Source organism: Lissotriton vulgaris, chromosome 9 (genome assembly GCF_964263255.1).
Source record: "Lissotriton vulgaris chromosome 9, aLisVul1.2, whole genome shotgun sequence".
NCBI lineage: Eukaryota > Metazoa > Chordata > Amphibia > Caudata > Salamandridae > Lissotriton > Lissotriton vulgaris.
Window position 1 is genome coordinate 248676413 of NC_141697.1, and position 25749 is coordinate 248702161.

General features: G+C 47.6%; 1 protein-coding gene across 1 annotated transcript in view; it reads right to left on the reverse strand.

Moving 5' to 3' along the window:
- Positions 1–25749, reverse strand: part of ATG14 (autophagy related 14) — a 233042-nt gene that overhangs the window by 101711 nt on the left and 105582 nt on the right. The window contains exons 6-7 of the mRNA XM_086937445.1: positions 18054–18283; positions 16453–16570 (exon numbers count right to left, since the gene is read on the reverse strand). Of these exons, the coding sequence (XP_086793571.1) occupies positions 16453–16570; positions 18054–18283 (348 nt within the window). The remainder of the gene's footprint in view (positions 1–16452; positions 16571–18053; positions 18284–25749) is intronic.

Here is a 25749-nt window from a genome sequence, read left to right on the forward strand (position 1 = left end):
AAGTAAAGGGCATTTCTTTTAGGATTACTGTCTCTGTGGTGTAGTGTGGTCTGAAGCCGGACTGCTATGCCGGTTATGTGTTATTTATTTTTTGTCAAAGATATGTTTATTGGCATTTGATAATATAGCAAAACGACAAGCGACAGTCCCGCACATTTCCCCACGCATGGGGTAGCATGAGAGCATTCCAGGTAGAGCATTAGATACCGGGGGAGGAGCACGTGACCTAACAACAAGCAAATGAGGGGAGGTCCCCTGTGGTAGTTAACTGTGGCAATCGAGGACCCATCCAGCTTGTCTAGGAACCCGGAAGAAGCTAGACGCTTGAATAGTGCAAAGTCAAATCTGTGCGGTCCGGCCGCCAAGCCCCACGGGCATTGTGACTCGAGGCATGCTACATTAATGCTGACAAAACTTTCTGCAAACAAACATCATGGGATGCAGTAACGTAAATGAAGATTGTGCAGGACGTCGAATTGGAACAACAGTAGACAAACAAAAAGGCCCCCCTTTCACTCCCTCCCCCCCTATCCCCCCTGTCCCTCTCTCCCCCTCCCCCCTCCCCAGTGGTGGTAGCAGTGCACAACATACAAGGGCTAGATTAGTGGCGGCAGGGAATCAGAGCTGGAACAAATGGAGAGCTCTAACGCTAGTAAGGCAAACTGCCGATGGCAGGCCTTTGGAAAGGAAAGCAACCAATGGGCCCCAGCGGAATTCAAAATTCTTAAAATCGTCTAGGAAAATATCCGCCATCCTCTCCACACTCAGAAATTTTTAAAGCTCCCTCCCCCCCTATCCTCCCTGTCCCTCTCTCCCCCTCCCCCCTCCCCAGTGGTGGTAGCAGTGCACAACATACAAGGGCTAGATTAGTGGCGGCAGGGAATCAGAGCGGGAACAAATGGAGAGCTCTAACGCTAGTAAGGCAAACTGCCGATGGCAGGCCTTTGGAAAGGAAAGCAACCAATGGGCCCCAGCGGAATTCAAAATTCTTAAAATCGTCTAGGAAAATATCCGCCATCCGATCCACACTCAGAAATTTTTAAAGCTGTGAGTGTCAAAGGGAGGCGGCCGGCGCCTCCTCCTTCCATGCTGCGGCTAGGGTTATTTTGGCCACCCCAATGCATAGCCACATGATCCTCTTGTCCGCCCTAGTCTGATGTTCGAGGCTAGGATCACGGAGTCCCAACAGGGTAGATGCCATTGAGGTAGGAATGGGGTATCCCAGGACATCTTTAATTTGGGCTAGAATATCCTCCCAGTATGGTCGGATAATGGAGCAGTCCCACCATATGTGCTGAAAGTCCCCCAGGAGTCCGCACCCCCTCCAACATCTATCGGAAGTGTCAGGGAAGATCTGCTTCAGCTTGGCGGGGCAAAGATACCAGTCCATCATGGTTTTCATGTGTGCCTCCCTAAGTTCCACTGAATGGTTAAACTTGGCAATGTCGGACCATAGATGTGTCCACCCAGCTTCTGGGATATCTTGGTGGAGGACCCCCTCCCACATGGTCATGTAACGAGGCCTAGGGGTAATTGTGGTAGAAAGTAGGAACCCGTATAAGAAGGAGATGGCGCCTTTCATTGAGGAGGTCTTGGTAAGGAAAGCTTCGAATTTCGTGAGTGGCCTAGTGGCCACCTCCATCACCTGGGGGGAGAGCGCCCAGTGAAGAAGTTGGGCATGGTGGTATCGTTCATGGTCCAGGACCCCATAATCACGTCTACAATTGTCAAAGGTGAGTGGGTCAAAATTGTGGAACAGGTGTGTGACCGCTAAGCATCCTCCCTCCCTCCAAGCCTGAATGGGCCCCTCGGATAGTGCCGGGGGAAAAGCTTGGTTAAAATGTATGGGCGTGAAGGGAGAGGGGAAGGTGGTCCACCTGTCATCCCCGGAGACCGAGTCCCAGACCTTCAGGGTGGTGCTAGTGAGGGTACTGAGATATGCATTCTTGGGCCTGTCGCATTTGGACCTCCACACCAAATCGTCCTCCCTGCGATGCTCCTGTCCATATGTAGCCAGTGTTTTTCTGATTCTTGTTGGGACCACTCCACCAGGACCCAGAGTTGTGCAGCTTTGTAGTATAGGTGTATGTCAGGTAGCCCCACTCCTCCATCCCTTTGTGGCCTGCGTAGGGCAGTGAAAGAGAAGCGCGCACGACCCCCCTGCCAGATGAAGCGTAGCATCATAGTCTTCACCCGTCTGAAGAATTCCCCGTCTAAGTCTATAGGAAGAGCTTGGAATAGGTACAGAAGCTTGGGGAGAAGGGACATTTTAATAGCATGAATTCTCCCCAATCAAGAGATAAACATGGGTTTCCATCAGGCCAGGTCGGTTCGGATTTTGGCTAGAAGCGGAGGGAAGTTAGCAGCGTAAAGCTTCCCCAACGTAGGGGTCAAGTGGACCCCTAGGTATTGGATGGAGGAGTCAGCCCATGGAAGAGGGGTCAACGACTGAAGATGTGAGGCGTCGTGCTGGGGAACCGTGAGGTTAAAAACATAAGATTTATCATAGTTAATTTTGAAGCCCGCCACTGCTTCAAAGCGGTCTAGTGTGGCTTGTACTTGAGGGAGAGAACGGGCTGGGTCGGAGAGGGAAAGTAGGACATCGTCTGCGAAGAGCGAAATCTTATGGGACTCCCCAGTGAAGGGCAGGCCACAAATGTCGGGATTGGACCTCACCGCCGCCGCCAGCGGTTCTATTCTAAGGGCAAAAAGCAGCAGCGACAGCGGGCATCCTTGCCTAGTGCCCCGGGAATGCCCCAAGAAGGAAGACAGGTGGCCATTCACCGCGACCCGGGATCGGGGGGAGATGTAGTTCACCTGAATCATTGTTAAGAACTTGGAGGAGAAGCCGAAGGCGGTCAGCGTGTGGAACAAAAATCCACAGTCTACCCTGTCGAACGCCTTCTCGGCGTTCAAACCCACCAGTACCGCCGGGATTTTAAATTTGTTGGATTTTTCAATCAGGTGTATCACCCGCCGGATGTTATCATGGGTCTGGCATCCCTTTATAAACCCAGACTGGTCCGGGTCAATGAGGGCCGGCATCAGATCGTTGAGCCGCCGGGCTTTGATGGAGGAGTAGAGTTTCGCGTCCAAGTTTAACAGGGCAATCGGACTATATGAGGCAAATTTCCCAGGGTCTTTACCGGGTTTGGGTATGAAGGATATTAGTGCCTCGGCCATCGTGGCCGAGGTTCCACCCTCCTCCGCCATGCTATTGAACAGTCGAACCAGATAGGGGCAAAGCTCAGAGGCGAAGCTTTTATAGAAAACGGCTGTATAGCCATCTGACCCGGGGGCCTTATGGGGTTTTAACGCCTTAATAGCAGCCAATACTTCTTCTCTAGTGAAGGGGGCAGAGAGCTCCTCACTCTATTCTGCTGAGACCTGGGGCAACGCCAATCCCCGTAAATATTCAAGTTGCTCAGTAGCGTCCAGGCTGTCCCCCATGTAGAGGGTCTTGTAGAAGGTCCCAAAGAGTTCAGCCTTAGCCTCATCCTGGTGTATCATTCCCCCTTGTCCGTCGTGCATCCCCCAATGTATTCCCGCTCTCTCCTATCCCGAAGCTGTCTGGCTAGGTGTCTCTCCACTTTATTGCCTTGGGAATAGGAGAGACGTCGCAATTTTAGCAGGGTGTACTCGGCTCTGTTATTGTAGTGGGCCTGGAGTTTACCTCTGATGGCCGTTAGCTGCCGGAGTTCTAACCTGGAGGGGTTTTCTTTTTGCGCCTTCTCTAAAGCGGAGAGCTCCTCCTCCAGCTGCTCCCTTTCCCGACCACGCTGCTTATTAATCGCTGAATTCAATGCTAAGCAGTGCCCTCGAAAATACGCCTTAAAGGCATCCCATGTGGTGAAGACCGAGGTGTCTCCCGGGTCATTAAGTGTAAAAAACTCAGAGATAATGCCTCTCAGAGCGGTACAGGAGGACTTCTCCCGAACAAGGGCTGCTGAGAAATACCATTTAGGGCTGTCCTTATTCTTCGTGCCCCAACGGAGGTCCAACGCAAGCAGGCTATGGTCAGAAACGGAAAGCGTAAAGATCTTGGCCCCGCGGAGGTCCCCCCGGAGGGATTGACTCAGGAAGAAGTGGTCAAGCCGAGAGTAGGAGCGGTGGACATGGGAGAAGAAAGTGTAGTCTTTGGATTGGGGATAAAGGAAGCGCCAAGCGTCAAAAAGGCCCAAGTCCGAGATTTTTTGTTGGGTTTCAGGGGGAGAATGTACCCATGTCAGACCTTTGTAGGTGGGTGCTATCCAGACCCTTCTGCCATAGTCCCCCATAACGATTAGTGGCCCCTCAGCAAAATTGACAAGCTTCGCCATCAAGGTTTGGAGGAACACATTTTGGCCCGTGTTAGTTGCATACAGCACAAGGAAGGTGCCTAATTTACCCCGCATGAGACCTTTGACCATAATCCAACGCCCCTCTTTATCACTTTGTACCCCCAGTGGTTGGAAATGTAGGGTCGATCGAAACATCAGGGCCACTCCCCTCTGCTTCGTGGTGGGGAGGACCTATAGATCAATGGGAACAGTTTGTGCTTAAGGCGGGAGTCCTCCGTTCTAGTCAGGTGAGTTTCCTGGAGGCCAACTATGTCCAAGTGATGGTCATTGATATATTTCCAAATCTTTTGGCGCTTCTAGGGGGAGTTCAGCCCTTTAACATTCCACGTCCCTAAAATCAGAGTCATCGTTGAGAGACCCCTCTATAGTGCTCTGTAAGGGTCGTCCGCCCCCGGCCGCTGCGCCTGAAGCGATTGAGTCCTACCCCCGCCATCAGTGGCCAAATCTCGGTTAGAGCAGGATACAGCACAATTGGACCAACACCACTCACTCCTCGTGGCCCCTCCACCCCGTGTAACCCATCCTCTCTCCCTCGCCACATTGCCCGCAAGCATCTCCGCGACAGCACTCTGCCCAACCCCCTGCTACCACCACTCCCTCCCCAACCCACCCCTCTCCCCCCCCACCCCAACGGCCCCAGAAACCCCCCCCCCCCCGAGACCCTCCCCACCCAAAATCACAACAGTCAGAGCGAAATAGAACAAAAGAAAGGAGAGCATGAAAGTTTGTGGCGCACGCCACAAAGGCAGGGGGACATGGCCCAATACAGTCATGTAGTCCGTTCCTGAAATATAACTCAGTCGAGTCTCGGACATAGAAGAAGTAGGTATTACCTTCTTAGGGTCAACCCCTCCGGCGCCAGCCATGCGCCCTACTGATGCCAGAAAAGAGGTAGAGCCTCAGGCGTCCGCTGAAGCCTCCAACACTTGGGCTACCGAGGCCACAGCTGCTCCTCGCTCCAACATGCTCGTCGTCAGGTCGGGCTTCGCCTTGGGGACCGGCTTACCCACTCTCTGCCACTCAGCAGATCGCCTCCGTTGTCTACCGGGTGAGCCGTCAGTTTTGGGGGTGGAGGCCTCCTGTTCCAGACCCAGGATGGTACGAGCTGCATCTAGGGACCGCACCTGAATGAGCTGTGCCTTCCACTTGAAGATGAGGCGGAATGGGTGGCCCCAGGAATAGGGAACATTTTGCTCTCTAAGATAGGTGGTAATAGGCTTAAATGCTCTTCGCTTTGTCAGGGTGGATGCCGCGAGGTCCTGAAAGAGCAAGGGATTTACAGTATTTGGATGACGTTAAAATCGCGTGGCTATCTGATGGTCAGAGGGAGTACCTTGCTGCTCAAATTTCGGTAGAAGAGATCACCGAGGTGATTAAATCACTACCCAATAATAAAGCTCCTGGCCCAGACGGGTACACGAATGAATTTTATAAACAATACGTTGATATTCTAGCCCCACACCTGGCAGCAATATACGGCACAGCCTTTGATCAAGAAATACTCCCCCTCACACTTAGGGAAGCGATCATCATTGCATTGCTCAAACCCCACAAAGACCCAAATCTTTGCGATTCCTACAGACCGCTATCCCTAATTAACGTTGACTCCAAGATATTAGCCAAGATTCTTGCCGTCAGACTCACACCTCTGATGAATAATTTGGTACTCCCAGATCAGGCAGGCTTCATACCTACATGTTCCACTGCACACAACACAAGAACGCTTTTCGCCCTCTCTCATTATTTACAACCATCCACAAAGGCAGTTGCGATAATGCTTGATGCCGCTAAGGCATTCGATTCGATCGAGTGGAGTTAACTATTCTCCATCGAATGGGATTCCCTAGAAGGTTCATTCAGTGGGTAACGCTGATTTATACCAAACCTTGTGCTAGAGTCTGTGTAAATGGTTATGTCTCCAACAGCTTTGAGATAGAACGTGGGACCAGACAGGGATGCCCACTATCACCCCTATTGTTCGCTCTGGCCCTCGAACCACTAGCATGCAGGATCAGACAGAAATACAAGACATCAGCACTGCGTTTCTCATCTAGACCACTGCACATTTCATTATACGCTGATGATATGCTAGTCCACGGGCGTGAACCCGAAATACACCTCAACCCACTCATGAGAGAGTATGTAAAATTTGAGGGGCATTCGGGTCTGGCCATAAACTGGTCTAAATCCTACATAATCCCACTCACTGATCTGGCCACCCCGTGATCTTGGAATACCCACTGCAGTGGCAGGAAGACCCGATACGTTATCTGGGGGTCATGTTCCACAGAGATCCTGAGGTCGTGATTAGAATGAATTATGGGACGACAATTTCCAAGCTGGAGGATAAGGTGCGTCGATGGATACAACTACCCCTGTCCTTGGCTGATCGCATTGCGATAGTTAAAATGAATATTTTACCCAAACTGCTAAACCTGTTTAATAACATTCCTATTACTCCCCCGGCGGAAGTGTTGCGTAGGATTAAATCACTAATATTACAACTAATTTGGGCGGGCAAACAAGCACGCATAGAACTCCAGACCTTGACCCTCCCATACCTGAAAGGAGGATTTGGTGTACCAGATTTTCTCTTATACTATCTATGTGCACAAGCGCAATATGCCGCTTACTGGTACCACGAAGTACCATACCTCACCCATACAGCAATAGAGGAGGACGATGCAGCCCCAGTTCCCCTCACCTCTATTCTTACACACAAACGGCCGCCATTGCACGCACAAGATATAAATCCAGTGGACACTACTATCAATGCATGGCACAGGTTGTACCAGATCACACACAAAACGCCTCTATACGCTTCAGCACTGCCACTATCACACCATCAGGCACTATCGTTCCCCAATGAAAAGGTGGGGATATCTTTATTACAACGGGTGGGAATGGTGCATCTGGGTGATCTCTTTAATGACCACAAATTCCTTGATATCCCTGACCTAACTTATATACAAAAAAAATCTCAGTTGTTTCACTTTACCTACTATAGGCTGAAACGAGCTATGAGAGAACACTATCCTTCCTTCCCCGATGAACCAGAGAGTTTGGTTGCCTTACAGCTGATCATCACATCCCAAGACACGTCACATCTAGTCTCACGACTATACACAGCAGTACAGGCAGAACTACCACACACAACTGAGAAAGCCATGGAGAGATGGAACATAGGGTTAGACTCCGCACTGACAGTGCAAGAATGGCAACAGACATGTTCCCTGATCAGTATCCTCACTCCTAATGGTAACCTTAGAATAATACATTATAAATTTATTCACCAGGCTATACACCTGCACGCATGTTGAGGTTTGGTCTGCAGAACGATGATAGATGCAAAAGATGTGGTAGAGAGGGAGCAGATTTCATGCATTTGGCTTGGTTTTGTTTCGACATCCAGTTGTATTGGGTAGAGGTATTCCGCAAGCTTTCTATCATGCTGGATACGGAAATTGAATGCAATATAAGGGTTGGCTTACTGGGCATAACCTCACAATTTAAATCCACCAATCGAAAGTTCTGTATGATCTCCTTGCTGCTAGCCAAAAGACAAATTGCACAATGCTGGAACGGTTCCCTGAAACCGACCATACCGAGATGACCCAAAGACTTTTGGTGTTATCTGACAGATTACCTGAACACTCTGGTGGATGTTTCAGAGGAAGAGCCGGCGAATAACACACAGCACGAGTGAGATGGTTGTATTGTTGGGTGCGGTCCTCAGTGCTCCAGACACAATACTATGTTTGTTAATATTCACATTCTTTGTGTACCATCCGTCAAAATCTACTGGTCTCAGTTAAGGGTTTTAAATGTTTCTTTTCAGGTCGCACTATGTACACCTTCAAAGTTTAAAATCAAGGCTCAAGTGTATGTTTTACGCCGCCGGACCACATGTTGTCGGCTGATGGGCTGTGTAATAACAATTCAATGTCACGTCACTCCCGATGCCTCCTCCGCTTCCTCGTCGTGGACGATTGCTTTCAGGGGCCCGCAGCGGCGATCAGCAGCCCGCGCGGGACCCCCCGGATCCCCACACGTATACTCCTTGCCCGCTATGGAGGTGAACGGGTTGGCGTCGGGGAGCGCCGCCTCCGCTGCTCGATGTCTCCAGGCCCTGGCGTCTCCGGCCTAATCCGGCTGTATGCGATCACGCCCTCTCCTCTGCAGAGCCGTCTGGTCAGTTGTGGCCGATTACCCCCGGCCGCACGACCGCAGCCCTCCGTGCCTCCGTCGTCGTCACCTCAGGGCCACTGGGGCACCCGCACTCCTCCGAAGGCGTCCCGTGCTGGGGCCCGGGTAGCACTCGTCTCGTCACCCGACCAGGCCGCACCACGCCACACCTCGCTCTCGGCCGATCGGGGAGAGAAGGGGGTCGGACAGCGCCTCAATACCCTCTGGAGCACGCCAGCACAGTTTCAGGCGTGGATGGGCAGTAAGTAGGGCGCTAAACAAAGCTTTGAAGATCGCGGAGCTGGAGGGACCGAACAGGCGTCCTACTCCGCCACCATCTTGGCCACGCCCCCTTTGTGTTATTTTTGAGGATGTGATTCTGTAATTGGGAAGAAACTTCCTTCTCTATTATTGCTCCAAACAAAGGAAAATTGGTAATAGATTGAAATGTGGGATGGGACAGATTTTTATTTATCGTAAAAGTGACAGTAGGAGTATTTGTCTCAACTCTAAGGCATCTCAGAAGATTCCTTTACCTAACTTCACTGAAGAGGATATTGACATTCTGATATATGCAAAGACTTAATGCTATTTCTTTGGGGGAAATGTCTTTTTGAAAATGTATTGCAGGAAATGTTCAAAGGCTTGCAAAGAAAGCTGGGGAAACAATGTGCTTGTTGAACCACTTTAGCCAGTAAGGATCATCTTGCTGGAAAATAAAATGTTGACATATGGTGCATAACATAACAGGGCTCCTCACTACTGCTACAAAATGGACTTCCTCCATAGCTTGTGTTTTTGGCACCTCATTCTAAATGCTCCTTGGCCCGAATCTCAGTGCCTTTAAAGCAGCATTCCCCAGGGGAACCAAGTAGTGAAGGCAACATTTTCATTTCAAACTACTGGATTAAATAAACATGGCATGGCAGACCTGACCTTCAGGGAGTAAACCTGCAACATTAGAGTCATTGTAATAGAAAATCAATGGCTCTAATCCCTGCACTAGGTAGGCATGATGAACTTCTGTCTCCTAAATTAACAGTATTTTCCCCCTTTAATCTCCATCCTCTCCCAATTTTACCACAAGGCTCAAAGAACTGGTTCAACCAACAACAAAGGACTAATTATAATACTTTGAGTTTTACAATTCACACAGCTCACAACTATCCAATGCACTCCTTGCACCCTTAGCAAAATCTCTGTGACTACCACCAACATAACTACCTTCAAACTCTGCCACTGACATGGAGTGAACACCTCCCTCTCCTTTCAAAATCACAATTCCAAAATGGTGCAACTCCAAGTAAGCCTCCTCTCCAATACAAAAGATGTAATTTGAAACTATTTGATCCTGGACTGCCTAAAGAACATCTTCCCCAAACTGGAGTCCATCTTCGAAGTCTTTCAGCAACACTCCATGACTTTCTGTCTAAAGCATTCAACATTGACATTGTACAAAAATCCACACCTTAACATTTAACTTACTTCTGATCAGGTAAATGGTTGAGCAAAGAACTTGCATCGCTCATAGCCACCAAAACAGCACTTCAGTGCACAAGGTAAAGAAGTTAAGACTTAGAGAGCAGACATCTATAAACCCACCAACTAAGTAACTGTAAAGCACAAGTTTGGAAAGAAAAAACAGAAGTAAACACATCTTCAATTGTTTTGGGCATTATGACCTGCAAAACAAGTTTTCAGAATGTATGTCACCATAGACAGGGGTCCGTCATTCGCTCAAGCATGGTGTGTGATTTAGCATTTTGCACAAGGTTTGTCTGAATTTAGTTTGAATCATGCATGTACAAATTGTTTGATTTAGGTAAGGGGCAATATTGAATTTACAGTTCGCACACTGGCTCAGTATAATTATGTTTACCATGCATGTTTGCGTATACCCACGTTCATATGCTTTGTATATGCATTATTACAGTCTAAGATGGCGCCCATATTTTTGAGACTGCGTCCAGTCCGTCACACATGTTTGAAATAATACGGCTTGTTTAAATTAGAGTTAACCTAACATGTCTGCCTAGTGACAAAGGCTATCCCAGCTGAAGGATGTTGATCCTTTGCTTTTCCGTCTGGAAAATACTTTTGCACACTGCCTGGAGTGCCATTCTTGGTTCTAAACCTAGAAGTGGATTTTAGAGAGATAGATAGATAGATATCACAAAGTGCCATTCTAGTCCGATGAAAATGTCAATAAAAATTTAACATGATGAACTAAAAAAAAAGCTGCCATAAATGTACTAGTTTGAGTTAACTGAAGTAACTATATCTCACGCCTCCACCAAGCAATGCTGAAATAAACAATGTCACTTCAGAGGTCCTCTGTGAGGTTTTTAATGGTGTAATAGAACAGATCATGAATGAGGTTTTAAGAGGTCATAAGCAATGTACAGCAAGGCTGCAAGTTATATTTACTTCAGTTAACTGTAACAGGTGAACTTTGTTGCTGTTTGAGTTTAAAATGTTAAGCTTTTACTGACATTTTCATCTGACCATGACGTCATCATAACTTCTGTATTTTCCATTCATTTCGAAGTTTAAAAAAAATGTAAATCAAGATATTCTTACTATAACTTAACTATAGAGTCACTTTAACCTTTGGTTTTTCAGTGAATTACTTTAAATGTAAAGTAACATAAATGGGTATCATTTTAAGTAAGCCAGACCTATTTGCTTTGTCAAACAGTCAGAACACAAATGTACTCAGAAACGCCACTGCAAACAACTGGAGCACACATAGAGAATGACCAGGACAATACGGATAGGAGAACATTCAAATTCGCCCTGAGACAGTACCACCAAATGACCAGGACCACCAAACATGCTGCTCTGACAGACCACATCGATGCCAGCACCAACAGACCATATCTGAGTGAGGTAATATGTGGGGTCATAAGCAGTGCATTGCGGGGGAGTAAGTTATAGTTAGCTCAAGTAATTTAAACTTTTAATTTCAATGGTTTTGTAAGAGTAAAACCCAAGCGTAAAATCCCTTTAAACTTTGTTTTTTCAAGCACAATCATCTCCCCTTCAACATATAAATAAGCCAGAATGGAGTCAATCTTTTGAATGTGATTTGTGCAAAGATCTAATGCTACTCCGTTGAAGGAAATGGCTTTGTGAACATTCGTTGGATTTCAATTACAGCAAGCCTGTGATACTGATGATTTGTTTGACTGATGTCAGATTAGATGATTGCTAATCATGTCAATTTTTAACTCTGACAAAACCAAAATCCTCAAATGTGGAAAATGGCCACTAATACAGATGTTATCTTGGCGCACAGACGAAGAAGAGGCACCACTCCCACAACAGACACAGTAAAAAGCCTAAATACAGACCTTACTCTGCAACTCCAATAGTAGTCAAATCCTCCATGAATACACTCGAAATCTTACTCCATTACCTAGGTTCTCCTTACAGAGTTCGAGCCCCAACTGCGCATTTTCTCCCTCACCAGGATTACATGAAGAAACTTTAGCTAGATGCACCAGAACTCCCCCTAAACAAAGTACAACTGGATACCTGCTACTCCTACATCTTGAACCCTCAATACACCAAGCTTTCCCAAGAAGCAGGCCAAGAGTCCTCCAAAAGGACCTTCAAACCCACTGCTCTCTTCATTTCAACACACTCCTAAAATTTGAGTACCTTGCTTTAACAAATCCAAACTTAGCAGCCATTCTTTGCCGGTCTCAGCCAGTAAGCTTTGAAACTCATTTGCCATCCAGGTAAGGAAATTGTAAAAAAACAAAAAAAACTTTATATGGCTCTTTAATATTCAGACCTCGGAGCAGCATTTAATTTCATCATTAGACAACACCTTTGCTACACTGAAATACAACAGCCACCAGATCACAAACTGCTTCAGACAGCCAGAGACTAATACATACAAGATGCCCATGCAAAGTCTCTCTAGATATCCAATATAATCTGAGAAAAAGAACAAGATAAAAAACTTGAAGATCAGGTATATTGAATAAATGCAGAATGAAGAACTCTACATCTCCCATATAATCACTGACTGGCATATCACTTGCAACATGTTTACCACGACACGTCCGGAGGACTACATTGTGGAATGTCACAGACCCCATCCAAATCTACTCTTCATAGGTCATTCTGCATCGACACTTAACAGATATGCGTTCCTGAGTATTTGGGTTAAAGACAGTTTCAGTGCTGTGATGCCATACTTCTTGTAGTTGGGAACTGCACGAATTTTAACTTCCTCATCTATTATATTCCCTAATAATAATAATAATAATGAAGACATTTATAGAGCGCATGGTAACGCCATTCCGGCGTGTCCCCGCGCTAAAAGAGAAGAAAAACTCGCCAGGGAAGAGGACAGTGCGAGGCAGAGGACATTAAAGTAGACTATGAGAACAGATGAGTTTTCAGTTGACGTCGGAAAATAGTTTCCTAAGGCTCCAGGCGGAGACTGATGGGAAGTTTGTTCCACCCTATGGCAGCCGCCACTCTAAAGGACCGACCTCCCATTTTTTCTCTCCTATAGCGGTGGGTCACAAGCGTGCCCATGCCGCCCGATCTAAGCGATCTGCGTGGTTCATACCAGGTAACCAGACCTGCCAGATAGCCGGGAGCTTTATGCCAAAGGATCCGATGACATATTAGGAGGGCTTTGTACATTATTCTTTTTTTCACTGGGAGCCAGTGGAGGGCCTCCAGGGCGGTTCTGGAGTTGGCTCTTCTTGGGAGTCTAAGCACTAGGCAGGCTGCAGCATTTTGCAGTATCTGGAGTCGTCCCCCAATACTTGCTGGGTCTAATGAAAGGTTCTGGTTGCATCAACTTTATACAGAAAGGCCTTTTTTAGGTCTAATGTTTGCAGAGCACTCTCCACTAACGAATGGGAGTATAGGAAGAACATCAGGAGTTTGATAATTTGATTGAGGTGTAGAAGAGACCACCTTAGGCAAGAACTTTGGATTAGGCATACAGTGTCAGCATGGACCTTGAAAAAAGGTTTCTCTAGCGTGAGGGCCTGAATCTTGCTTACACACCTGAGAAGTGATTTCGACCAGGAACGCTACTTTCAAGACAGGAACTGGAGCAGATAAGTGTGAAGGGGCTCAAAGGGGGCCCCATATACCTGGCTGGGACTCAAAATAATGAAGTGTGTTCTCTGTTCTGTAGTTATGCTGCCGCTGCAGCCAACTCTAGGCAAAGAGGTGTAAGCCAGTCCTCATAGTTGTTGGTGAAGGAAGTAGCAGACAATATCTTTGTGAGAGGGACAGGCAGAAAAAGAATCTTGGAGGCTTAATGTGCGGCTCAATTTTGGTGTGGTTTATTGTGGAGCGTGATAACAAGAATATTAAAAAGGTCTCTTCTGCTCGGTGGGTTTTCTTTCCTTGGGGTCTTCTGCCTTCTAGGCCAAAGCTTTCATGTAGGAACATTCTCAGGAGTTACAGAGAGAAAATAAGAAGCCGGTAAGTATAACTGCTGAGCGGGACTGCATTCTATAGGGTAAAGTCCTTCACCATCCCCTGGAGTGTTGGGGTACCACGCATCAAGGAGTGCAGAAAGCCAAAGCAAATAAGAAGAAAAGAAAACTATAGGGTTCTGTTTTGCTACATCCGAAATCCAGTCCCTTATCTTCAGGGATCGGGTTCATGCACTAGATGTGCTGTGTTTATCTATGGGAGTGGGCACATGCAACTCAATTTAGTCAATAGGAATGAAAAGAAAGTCTGTCGATGGACGTGCTCTTAAAGGGGGGGGGGGTCCAGATGCAAGGGTAGTGTGCTTGAGGTGACCAGCAGGCATGTACAAGCCAAGTTCCCAGTGAAACCTCACACTCCAGGGGATGGTGAAGGACTTTGCCCTATAGAACTAATCCTAGCATGACACAGTGAGAGTTACTTTTTAATTGAAACCTTTTCTGAGCAAGTACTTGTTATCCTCTGGCATCTGGGACCTTCCTATTAGTATATTTTCAGACACTTGGAGTGCCTGTCCTTCAACAGTGGTAGTGCTTTGAATCCATTTTTTCCCTGGTGGGCTTGTGGCCTGGAGATATCCTGGCTTTTAGTATTAATATTTTGATAGTTCACATGATAGTTACATGATCACAATGTTCACTTGGTTCTCATGTTGTTTGTTGTTCTGTGAATATACTGCAGTCTGAGCGGCCATCCTGTGAATGATAGACATTGCTGTCTAACTGATCGTGTAGGTTTCTCACAGAATATTGAGATGGTATTCTTGGTTTTACCTTCTATATGGTCAGTATTATGGTGGATTTGATCCAGTCTATGTTTCAGGTCTGGCCGTGCCACTCTAGTCAGGCCAAGGAAACAGGAAAATTAAATCAAGCATATGTTATGGCTGCGTTCTTATTCAGCAGTATTTCTTGTTATTATAGTTTGGTGTCTACCATGTCGTTTAAGCTGCTCAGAATTTTAGCTAAGCTTCTCACTTAGGTGCCATATTCTTGGTCTGTCTAACTTATATTTCGGTTACTGACTGACCATTTCTGGTTTGGGTGAATATCTCCTCGGTGAAGAGGTCTCTGATCTTTGACCTTCACAAGGCTGGAGGTTGGCTAATTATCTACCTGCTAATACACTCCTATATTCATACTCTATTTGGATTGTATCTTGTGGTACTCCAGGCCTTTGCTGTCATTGGCAAATCCTGTCCTCCTGTGGGAAGAAATGGCTCCAAAATATGGCTTAAGACAACAGTTGTCTAGCTCGAGCCCTGTGGTTTCAGACCACTGATGTTTCAATGACAGCTACCATTTGTATAACCAGCCTGGAGCCTTTTTGCACCGGGGTGACCAGGCTTTATTCCTGTTGTATTGCATATTTTACTCCCAATAAAGAACAACACCACAAAAAAAGACAACAGCCACCTGAGTAATGCAAGGCTCAAGGATGATGTCTTAAGGGTGTCATTGGATGACTTGACATAGCTTTCTAATTCCTCACAATGTAGAAACTCTAATGAGGAAGAGAGTTGAAGTGTTAATGTTAGGATTACTTAGCACTTGACTCCTACTATTCCCATCACAGTACTGTGTTTCCACCCTTGTGTGCAATCTGTGTCTTTGACAATGGTGGTACTGTTTGGATAATGGAAACAGGACTTTCGGTTAAGTGACCAGGTTAGTATTTCTGCACGGGAGGGGGCTAAATATTTATTACATTTAAAAGGACTAGCATAGTTGCACAAGTCCTGGACAGGACTCAAACTCATTATGTAAGGACTGTGGCAAGGATAGGTAGCAGTCAGTGTAATGAAGGGTACAAGTGTCCTGTGTCAAAAGATGTTCACAGTAACCAGAAATATCACAGTAGGCGTTATGCTTTGCCTGCCCGATTGGTTTAATTTCTTTAATCTTCAAATGTGATGTTATGGAGAACTGAAACAAACTGTGGAGAATTGTGTGTTGACATAGTACTTTGCTAGTGTACCCAAGTGTGTGGCATTAGTACTTCAATTATTGCTATAGTACTGCTCCTTAAGATGTTATATCGAAATGCAAAACTGGCACCATTACAGGTCCTGCCTCAGATCCCACGGATGTGGTGCATGAGGGGGAAATCACCCTTGACTATGTTCTAACAGATTTGGTTGCTCATTCAAGACTATATTCCATTGCTTCTGCTTTGACTGTCGAATTAGTAGAGAATGACAGGTAAATATTGATACCAATTTGTCAAATCAGGCCTCTCCACTCATACCGACAGTCCCTGCACCGGAGCGTCAATTAGAAACATTTTGTCAGATGTACAGAAATATTAGCTGGCACACTAAATCAGTGATCAAAATCGTCTGTGGGATATCTGAAATGAGTGCATCAATACAAGTCTACATTTACATTATAAAATGTGCATTTTGAATCAGATATAAAACAGTTTTATAGGTAGCAGGTGTGAAAGTACTTACCCATTGCACAGTTTCTTTGGAAGATTTACATCAAGTATGTGAGACAGTATGTTAACAAGTTGAGTGGCGAAACATAACGCAGCACTGATGGTATAAGCAGGATTATTGTGTTCCATTTCTAAAATAAATAAAACATGTCAGCAAATACATTACTAAATTTTTTGTATTATTGTGGCCATCTTACCTGTATTTAGCACCTAACAAAAATGCATCTTGTATAAAGATTATCAAGTTTGTAGAGCATGTGTGCTACAGGAATTAATTTATAAGCACCAGGGGCAGCTTTTCCACTCCTACACAAAAACATTAATGTTTCTAATTTAATGAGAATACCAGCAAACCACAGATAAGATGAACTGGATATTCCCTTCAGAGCTAGTCTAGAGAGAGTGACAGTTACTGAAATTATGGACAGGTTGATGTCCTGTGAGTTTCTTCAAGGTGGGTCATACACCAGAGGTGCTCTTGTGAAGTGTAGGTATATACTGTATTAAATGAAAGTATTACGAGAAGGGCAAGAATTAGGAAATAAGACAAAACCATGACGACAGCATATTGTGAATATATGTCTGTAACATTACTAATCTTGAAAATTATAATGAGACTTAAAAAAAGTTAATTACATGTGAAACTTCAGCATACAGATATACAAACTACAATCATCCAGCATTACATAAGGAGTAATTAATAAACAATAGAGGACGTTATCAGCATGCATAATGTCAAAGGCACTTGGAATATTTCCTTTGTATTGTGCGCCTTATAAATAATATAAATATATATGAGAAGTTTGAACAAAAAAAAAATCAATTATGCAATTTCAAATTATTTTTATTTATCACTCCAACAAATGACAATGAATCTTTGACAATGTCACCCTGAGCTTCATACTCACTCCGAGAGATTAAAGTATGGAAAATAGCTGTCTGGCCTGTGTGATCATTAGTGTGTGAAGCCTCGGCTAATCTGGCGGAAGACCATCCACCATATTTAGAGTTGCTCGCCATAAAAGGGAGAGGGGATCGGGGAAATCTTACTGTGTTCAATGGAACCTCTTCAGCACCATTGACGGGAATAAAGCTTTGTCAAATTTGTGCCAAGTTTGATGAGCCTCTTTCACCAACTTGTTTGTTTTTTCAAGAATAAACTTCAAATGTGGACGATTGATCCTGATAAAAAACAAAAATAAATAAAAGACAGTGACGTGCATGGAGTATCCTCTATGGATTTGAGGGCCACTGAGCGATTTCCCTGCCTGGGGCTGCCATGCCTCAAAAGACCGCCCTAGGTAGGGAAACTAGTAGCGTTTGCCCCACCCTAAATAGTCATGTTAAAAGCTAATGCATGTTCAGGATCATGCCTCTGGTCTCGTCGTTGGAATGAGCTGTGGGAAAGGCAGCTGGTACTGCAGCGCGGATTAGGAGGTAAAATTGTATTTGGAAATAATTTGTGTTGTACATGTAAAACTACTTATCAGAATTCAATACACATTCTGAATTTAACATCTTTAAGAAGTTGATATAGATTCCACCACTGTCAGATGCATTATTAGTCAAAGTCTTAGAATTAAATATTGTTTTAAAAAAAAAAATAATACTTACCAGGTCCTGGGGTGGATTTTTTCTCTTCAACCCAATTGTAATAGGCTGAATAGTCTCCATTGCTGGGAAGGCTTATCCAGGGCCCTGCGATACTAATGCAAGTGTCTCCATTGTGGTCATCACAAACCCATCGCCCAGAGAGATATGTTGTCCTCCTGGCTTCTGCAAGTTTACTTATAGTGCTAGAGGTCATTGCATTGTCACTCTCACAGCATACATCAGCAGGATCTCTGAAATGAAAAAGAAAATACATTCTTATTGTTACACTGGCATCCTTGGTGTGGCTTTCCCCCTAATATTTTGCATTCAGATCTCCTGTTTTGCTGGCTTCGTTTTTGCTGGACTAGGGACTTTACCACTGCTAACCAGTGGGAATGTTCTTGTTCTCTCTCCTTAAAACATGGTAAGATTACCTTATACCCAACTGGATATTTAATTTACTTTTAAGACCATAGTCAAATGCACTACATGTGTCCAGGGCCTGTAAATTAAATGGTCCTGCAGCACTGATTGTGCTAACCACTTGAGAAGCACTATAAAACTGCACACGCACAGGCTGCAATTGCTGGCCTGAGATGTTTAAACTGCCATTTTGACCTGGCAAAATCAATCTATTGCCAGTCCCAAAACTTTCTTTTTAATACATATATGTCACTCCCATGATACACCCTGGATAGCCCAGAGGGTAGGGTGCAATGTAGCTATAAAACGTTGGACACATTTTAGGTTTTACGAATGTCTTGGTAGCAAATAACTCAAATTTGTTTTCCACTATTGCAAGGCTGCACTCTCCCATGGGATAGAATTGGAGTTACCTTATTACATTAAATAAGCTGTAATTTTTCAAATGGGAGCAGGTAAAAATTCAAGTTTGGGGTCTTTGAAATTGTAATGAAAAAGCCTGACTTATGGTGAAGTCAGATTTTAAATTACAGTTTTGAAAATGCCACTTTTAGAAAGTTGGCATGTTCCTGCCTTAGCCATGTTGTGCCTGCAACCTGACTCTGGGTCACATGACTGGGTGTAGCTGACAGTTGACTTTGTGTATTTCTCCTAGACAGCAACAACAATATGGAGCTTAGGTGTGCCTGGATGGACCATCACTGGCAGGATGGGAGGGTGGAGCCGGGCTCAACCCCACCCCACCCAACCCCTCCCCACCCCACCCCACCCAACCCCTCCCCACCCACCCTTCAATAGGCTGTGTCCCACCTCCACACAAAGGGTTGCATATCTCATGTAGTTAGTCTGGGGCCAGGGCTACGAACGCAAATCAACTGTGCACTTCAGAGGCATGCCTCTAGAAGCTTTTCCCCACTTCAAAGGCACAACTGGCTATAAATACTGGACGACAGACAGCAACGCTTCAGTAATCTTCTGGTCCAGTGGATACTCTGTCAGAAAAAAGTACTGCTGTGCTACTGAAAAGACTGACAATCAGATGGACTGCTACTGTGATGGACTACCGGCCTGCTGTGCTGACCTGCTACCCTCTTGCCTGGGTAAGAAAGACTGGACCTGTATCTCTTGAACCTAGAGTGACTTTAAAGGCTAGTTGGCTGACCTCCTTATCTAAAGCCTCTGGGACACAACAGGCTTCCAACAACCTTGCACCTGGACTCTGCCATCTGTGAGCCTACCCAGCCAAGTGGTTCCACCCCAGTCTTGGACCCTTGGAAGTACGCTTAAGGTGTTCTGCCAGCCTCTGTGGATCCAGTGAAACTGGCACATCTCCTCTGCTGTAGGACAAAACCCAGACTAGAAAAGAGACAGAGCTGCTGTTTGGATCAGAACACACATCGCATTCCATTGTCTCATTGGAACGGCTGCTGCACAACTCATCTTCTGCACAAGCCTTCACATCCCTCATCGACAGCAACCTTGATGACTAGGCTGGGCTCAGCACCACAACCTTGCAGCTCCTTGGAACAGACACATCACCGCAGCTGCGCGACGCATCATCAGCACAGATGTGGATTGAGAAATACGATGTCGATTTATGCCAGGATATATGTACATATAACAACAAACTCAAAATGTTGTTGTCTAATCCACACAATACGACCTCCCATCAACCCAGAGTCAGAAGTACCAGGCCAGGGAGGGAGAGAAGACAGGGTGCGGGGCCAGACACAAGGCTGGACAAGTGAGCCGTGGCTGTGCGGGCATCAACCGTAATCCACAAGCTGTTCAGTACAGCTTTCACAGCCAGCAGCATTGCAACAGTGGGTGCCCATGGGAGAACCATATTCGAGACGACCAGTGGGGCTGCAGATCCACAGTAAAACTTTCTTACAAGGAAGCAACTGCACCCCATGATGTAAGGGTCCAACTTCAAAGCTTTCCAGAAAATACAAGGCTGGCTCACAAGTAAACGAAAGGGAGGAGCTTCACATACCGGAGTAGGCGCTGTGAAAAACATGCAGACAACAAGAGCGCTTCAAATGCGTGCAGGGAGAGATTACAAGCATGCTTCAAATGTGTTTAGGCAGGGAGCGATAAGGTAAACCTAAACTAAAAACGCAGTTAAAGAGAAACTGAATAAAAGAAGTTCCACCAACTTGGATGAAAGGGAGTACTTGAGCTTTGGAAGACTGATCAGAAAAGAATAGGAGGAAATAACAGGATATAGTCTGCTACAGCCAATAGAAAAGAAGGAAGAGTAAATGCGAAGCACAGGAACCAATGAAAAGCGAGGGAGGATGGAAGTCACTTTTAAGATTTATATTAAATACACTTGATTTCACCAGCACTGCACAGCGCTGTGCAGGTGAAACCTAAAAATCTAGTGTAAGGATATGGCCATAACAAATGTTGGAAGCAGTGCTGCCACGGCAAGTGGCCCTACTGGTGTACAAGAGAAATCTAACTCTACAAGATCCAACCACAGAGAGGGAAATTGGGAACCCTCATTCCATATCTGGTCAGTTTAGAGCCACACTTTGACCAAACCTAAGAGGTCTGCAGATACCCCCCAAATGAAGGCTTTCCAGATATTCTGACAGTAAAGCTTCCTTCTTTGCTCCAGCCCCGACCCATGATGCTTCACAAATAGGTGCTCTATAAATGGAAAGAAAAGGGATATTGTCTACACCGCAACTGCTGGTCTCCAAACAGACCACTAATCCATTATCAAGACAACAGTGCAGGCACAGACAGGACAATACATCAAGATCAATGACATGGCCTGACAACTATATCTGCCCTAACTGCCTCTGAGCTGAGGGATGTGTTAGATGAACCACTGTTGGGAGAAGAACTGAGTTACTCACTGATGATGAAACAGCAGGCAAAACACCAGGGATAGATGAGCTACCAGCTGAATTTTTCCCAAAATGTTCCACATCGGCTGATTAAAATTAATGGAAGTCTGAGGCGAGGCACTGAATTGACTGCCCAGTTCCATGCAAGGGGCAGTGATAATCATTGTGACTAAGTGGGGTAAATATCAGACAGATGTTAAATACTATAGACCTTGGTCAACGATTCGTACCAACATTAAAATAATCAGTACAGCAATATCTAGGAGACTCGTGATGGTGATACAATTGTTGGACCATCTGCACAAAACTGAATTCATGCTGGACTGAAGCATAACAACAAACCTATGGATGTATGACCCATTTCAAACACTTCTTGAAAATGGTAATATAGTGGCTAACCTTGATACAGAAAAAACAGTCTACTATGTGGGTAAGAGTTCCTATTTGAATTACTACAGGAATATAACTTTGGTCCCAATTATCTTGGTTGAATTTGATTATTGTACTTCCATATCTGATAGAGACTAACCACAGATTCCTTCACGTAGAATTATCCCCAGGCGTGAGACTGGATCCGCAAACTTTTTTGCCACAGCATCACTGCACGCCGGGGCGACATCACGCGACCCCGCCCAGGCGTCGTCCGCGTACGTGAAGTTAGCGAGGTCACATAAGAACTGCCCCAGCGCGCCTACGTCAGTTTTTTCCTTTGCGCGTTAAACGCGGATCCGGTCCTTCAGGCCTGTTTGGGGCCCCCTTTTTTCTTCCCTTTTTTCTTCCCCTTTCTCTAGTGTAACAGTGTACGAATGCCTTTGGGCTTCAAAACTTGGTCTTTTTGTGGGCGTCTTATGTCGGCGACGGACCCTCACCTCATTTGTATGTGGTGTTTGGGGGTGGATCACTGCTCCACTGATTGTCCAGAGTGCCGACGGTTCGAAGTCGCGGCGGGAGTGCCGGATGAAACTCCTCTCGGCGCGCCTTTCCAGGTCGGCGTCCTCCCCATGGTCTACTTCAGCAGACTGCTTCAGGTACGGCCATGGTCGTCGTCGCCCTTCTTCGATGTTGCGTGAGCGCCGCTCCCCGATGGGTAAGTGTCGCAGTTTATCCACAGGGGCTGGTGTCCGACCTGCCGGGGGTGTGGACTCTCCGCGGGTGATGCGGCCCGCGTACCGTCCTATCCACCGTTTCCCGGTGTTGGGGCGTCAAGAGTCCAAATGGTGGCTTTTCAGGCCTCGCTGGGGAGTTGGCGGCTCCCCTGCCTTGAGTGGGGCCCTCCACAGTGCCGTCAGCGGCTCCGGCTCGACTGGCTCAGATCCAGACTTGGAGGATGTGGTGCTGTTGGGGTGCGGCTCCTCTGGGGCACCTCCTTCATGCCACGGCATCTCTGCCTCGCCGCAAACTCCTGCGGGAGTCCCTGTGACGTCGCGGGAAGTCACCGGGGCTCGGGTCGCATTCCCGAGCCCCTCTCGGTCCTGTGACAAGGTGGTCCTGTCTAAGGCCGAAGTGACACAGCTACGGCGTTGGCAGCAGCTGGTCCGTGCGGAGCTACAGGGCTCCTCGTCCTGCTCCGGGTCGAGGCCGGATGAGGACTCCCCCCATCCCTCTCCGAGCCCCTCTCGTTCCTCACCGCAGGCGGCTGTCTCGGAGGGCAAGGTGGTGGCTGAATCATCTCTGGCGCCACCACAGGAGGTGCTGAGCGATCTCTGCCTCCTTCTGGGCAGTGGCTGGCGGAGGGCTTCGGGTCACTCCCCAGGGCCGTCTCGTTCCCCCATGCAGGTGTTTACCTCCACGGGGATCAGGTCAGCATGATTTCGGCGCCGACCCGGGGCGGGTTCGACTCCTGTCCCACTCCGGTCTCCGGTGCGGGGTGACTTAGTGGACTCTTGTCCAGTGACGCCGGAGGGCGTCCTGCCTCAGGCGGTGGACTCCACGGATATGCGTAGGGGTCGTACCGCGGATTAGTCTTTGGACGCTCCTTCTTTCCCGGAGGCAGGCTGTATTTTGGAGTCGTCCTCTCCAGAGACTGGCCAACGTGTGGTGCCTTTTTCACAGGAGTCGAAGGGTGGTTCCCCGCCCTTCATGAGGCAGAGGTGTGCGTCGGAAGAGCGGCAGGTCCCTCATTCTTCGGCTCCCCTGGCTTCCACGTCTGGCCCCTACCTGTCCAGCTTGGCCTTGGGGACATCCGCCTTAGTTTGTAGCTGTCGCCCACGGAGGAGCTGCTTTCTCCACCGCAGGGCCCTACGGAGGCGGGTGCGGCCTTCGCTCACGCGGTGTCCACGGCTGTGGGCATCCTGCGCATGGGCGACCCGGTGGCTCATCTTCCGGCAGACCACCTCTTGGAGGTCCTCCACCAGGGCTCTGGTGGGAGGGAAATCTTACTCCCCTTTGAAGGTTCCCTCTTTTCTTCCTTGACGGTTGCTTGGAGGCGTCCTTCCTCAGGGAACCCGGTCCCTCAACATCTTTTGCACCGGCACCAGGTGACCCGGAGTGTCTGTCCCTTCACCCCTCGGCTGCCAGCCCCCTTTTGCGCACCCCCTTTCACTCCCTGCCTCCACCGCTGACTCCGCCGTCCCGGGAGGCCTGCTCGCTGGACTCTTGGGGGTGTAACATGTTTGCCTCGACCAGCGCTGCCCTGCAGGCCCTTAACACCTTGTGTGTTCTGGCTAGGGCCTCCTGTTTGAGGGACTCGGCTGCCTGGTCTGGTGGACTTGCGGCATCATGCGGCGGATGGCCGGGAGCTTGTGGCATTCATTCTCCGCTCTGCCCTGGACATCTCAGAAGTGCTGGGCTAGGCCATGGCTTCCTCGGTCGCTCTCCGACGCCATGCTTGGCTTCTGGCGGAGTATTACCTGAGAATATTTGAGAGCGACTCACTGACCTGCCATTTCAGGGTACCGTGTTGTTCCATGCCCCGGCCGACTCCCCATCCAAAGACTCTTGGCGGGACTCCGCACTCCTCCTTCTCCTCCACCTGATCGTCCTCCATCTCCTCCTCAGCGACTTGTGAGTTGGGCTGCTTCTGGGCCTTCTTATGCTGCTTGTTCTAGCTTTGGAGTGTGTTTTTCTGTCCACTGCATCCTCTCGGGCCTTTGGCATTGTTGGCTGCTGGACAGCCCTTTTGGACCTGGCCTCAGATTTGGCCTTCTGCTTCGCTGGGCTGCTTGTCAAGCCGTTCGCAGGGGTCTTTTTTTCCCAATGGCTCTTTTGTTTTTTCCTCTGCTGCAGAAGTTTTTTCCAAAGAGGGTTCCCATAGTTTGGGAATTACCGTATCCATGTGGGGTAGTGGTAGCTGTTATGTGGCTAACGCCCTGCTTGGGGATTCTGGTCGCCTTCGGGTGCCTGTTCACCATGGTGTTGTGCGGTTGCTCTTGCTGCTTGCAGTCATCTTAGCGGTCACACGTAGTGGTGTGCCTGGGCTGCTTCTCCTCCTGTCCTGAGGTCTGGGGTGCTCATGGTTATCCCTTGCCAGGCACTGTCTATTCTCCTTTCAAAGACCTCGAGTTGCTCCTCTTGCTCCTGGCGACTTGCTTGCCAGCGCTGTCCTGCTGGCAGATGGCTCTCCTTTTGGAGTGTGTTCGCCTTCTTTCCCTTCTCCTTTCTCCCTCCTACCTCTCTTGGGTCGGTGGGGTTCTGCTTGTGGGGGTTCCCATTGCCTGGCAGGGCCAAGTTTCTCCCTGGTCCGCTGCTCAGGACCCCTAGGCGGGTCCCTGTTCTGTATTGGCTGGTGGGGTCCTTCGCAAACCCTCCTTCCCAGGCGGTATTGCTAGGGTATCTATTCTACGTGAAGGAATCTGCGGCTAGTAGTCTCTATCAGATGTACAAGTTTCTTACCTTCGGTAATGATGTATCTGGTAGAGACTATTCTAGACGCAGATTCCTTTGCGCCCGCCCTTCGTCCCCTGCTCTGCTAGGACCCTTGGGTTGGTCTTCGGTACTCGCCTTCCGTGAGGGGGGGGGGGGGGGGGGCTGTGTCTCCCGTGAGTGCCTTCCTTGTTCTGGACGAGTGGCTCCGTCTAGGGGCGGTTCATTACTCCTTGGTTCTTGGGAGGATGGTGTTCTGGTGCTCCGGTGCCTTGGTGCCCTGCTGCTCTGGTTACTCCAGGTTTAGGGGAGATTGTTTCTTTCCCTTCCTCCCTCCCCTCCCTTCCTTCCATTGCTAAGTGACCTCGCCATGTTTGCCCTTGTGGAGGGTGGTGGTTTACTATGTGTGCCATGACTTTCAGGCATGTTCCATGGGGGCACAGGGTTGGGAGGCTTTTTTTTGCTGTTAGGGTGCGGCGCAGGGCTCTGCTTGATCCTTCTTCTTTCCCTGCTTTTAGTTTCTGCGGTGTTGCCACTTCTCTGGTGGTGATTCACTGTTTTCCACTTTTCTGCTCTTCGCACACTGTTCCAATGCTCCCACAGTTTATCTGGTGGTTCCGCATTGTGGTGCG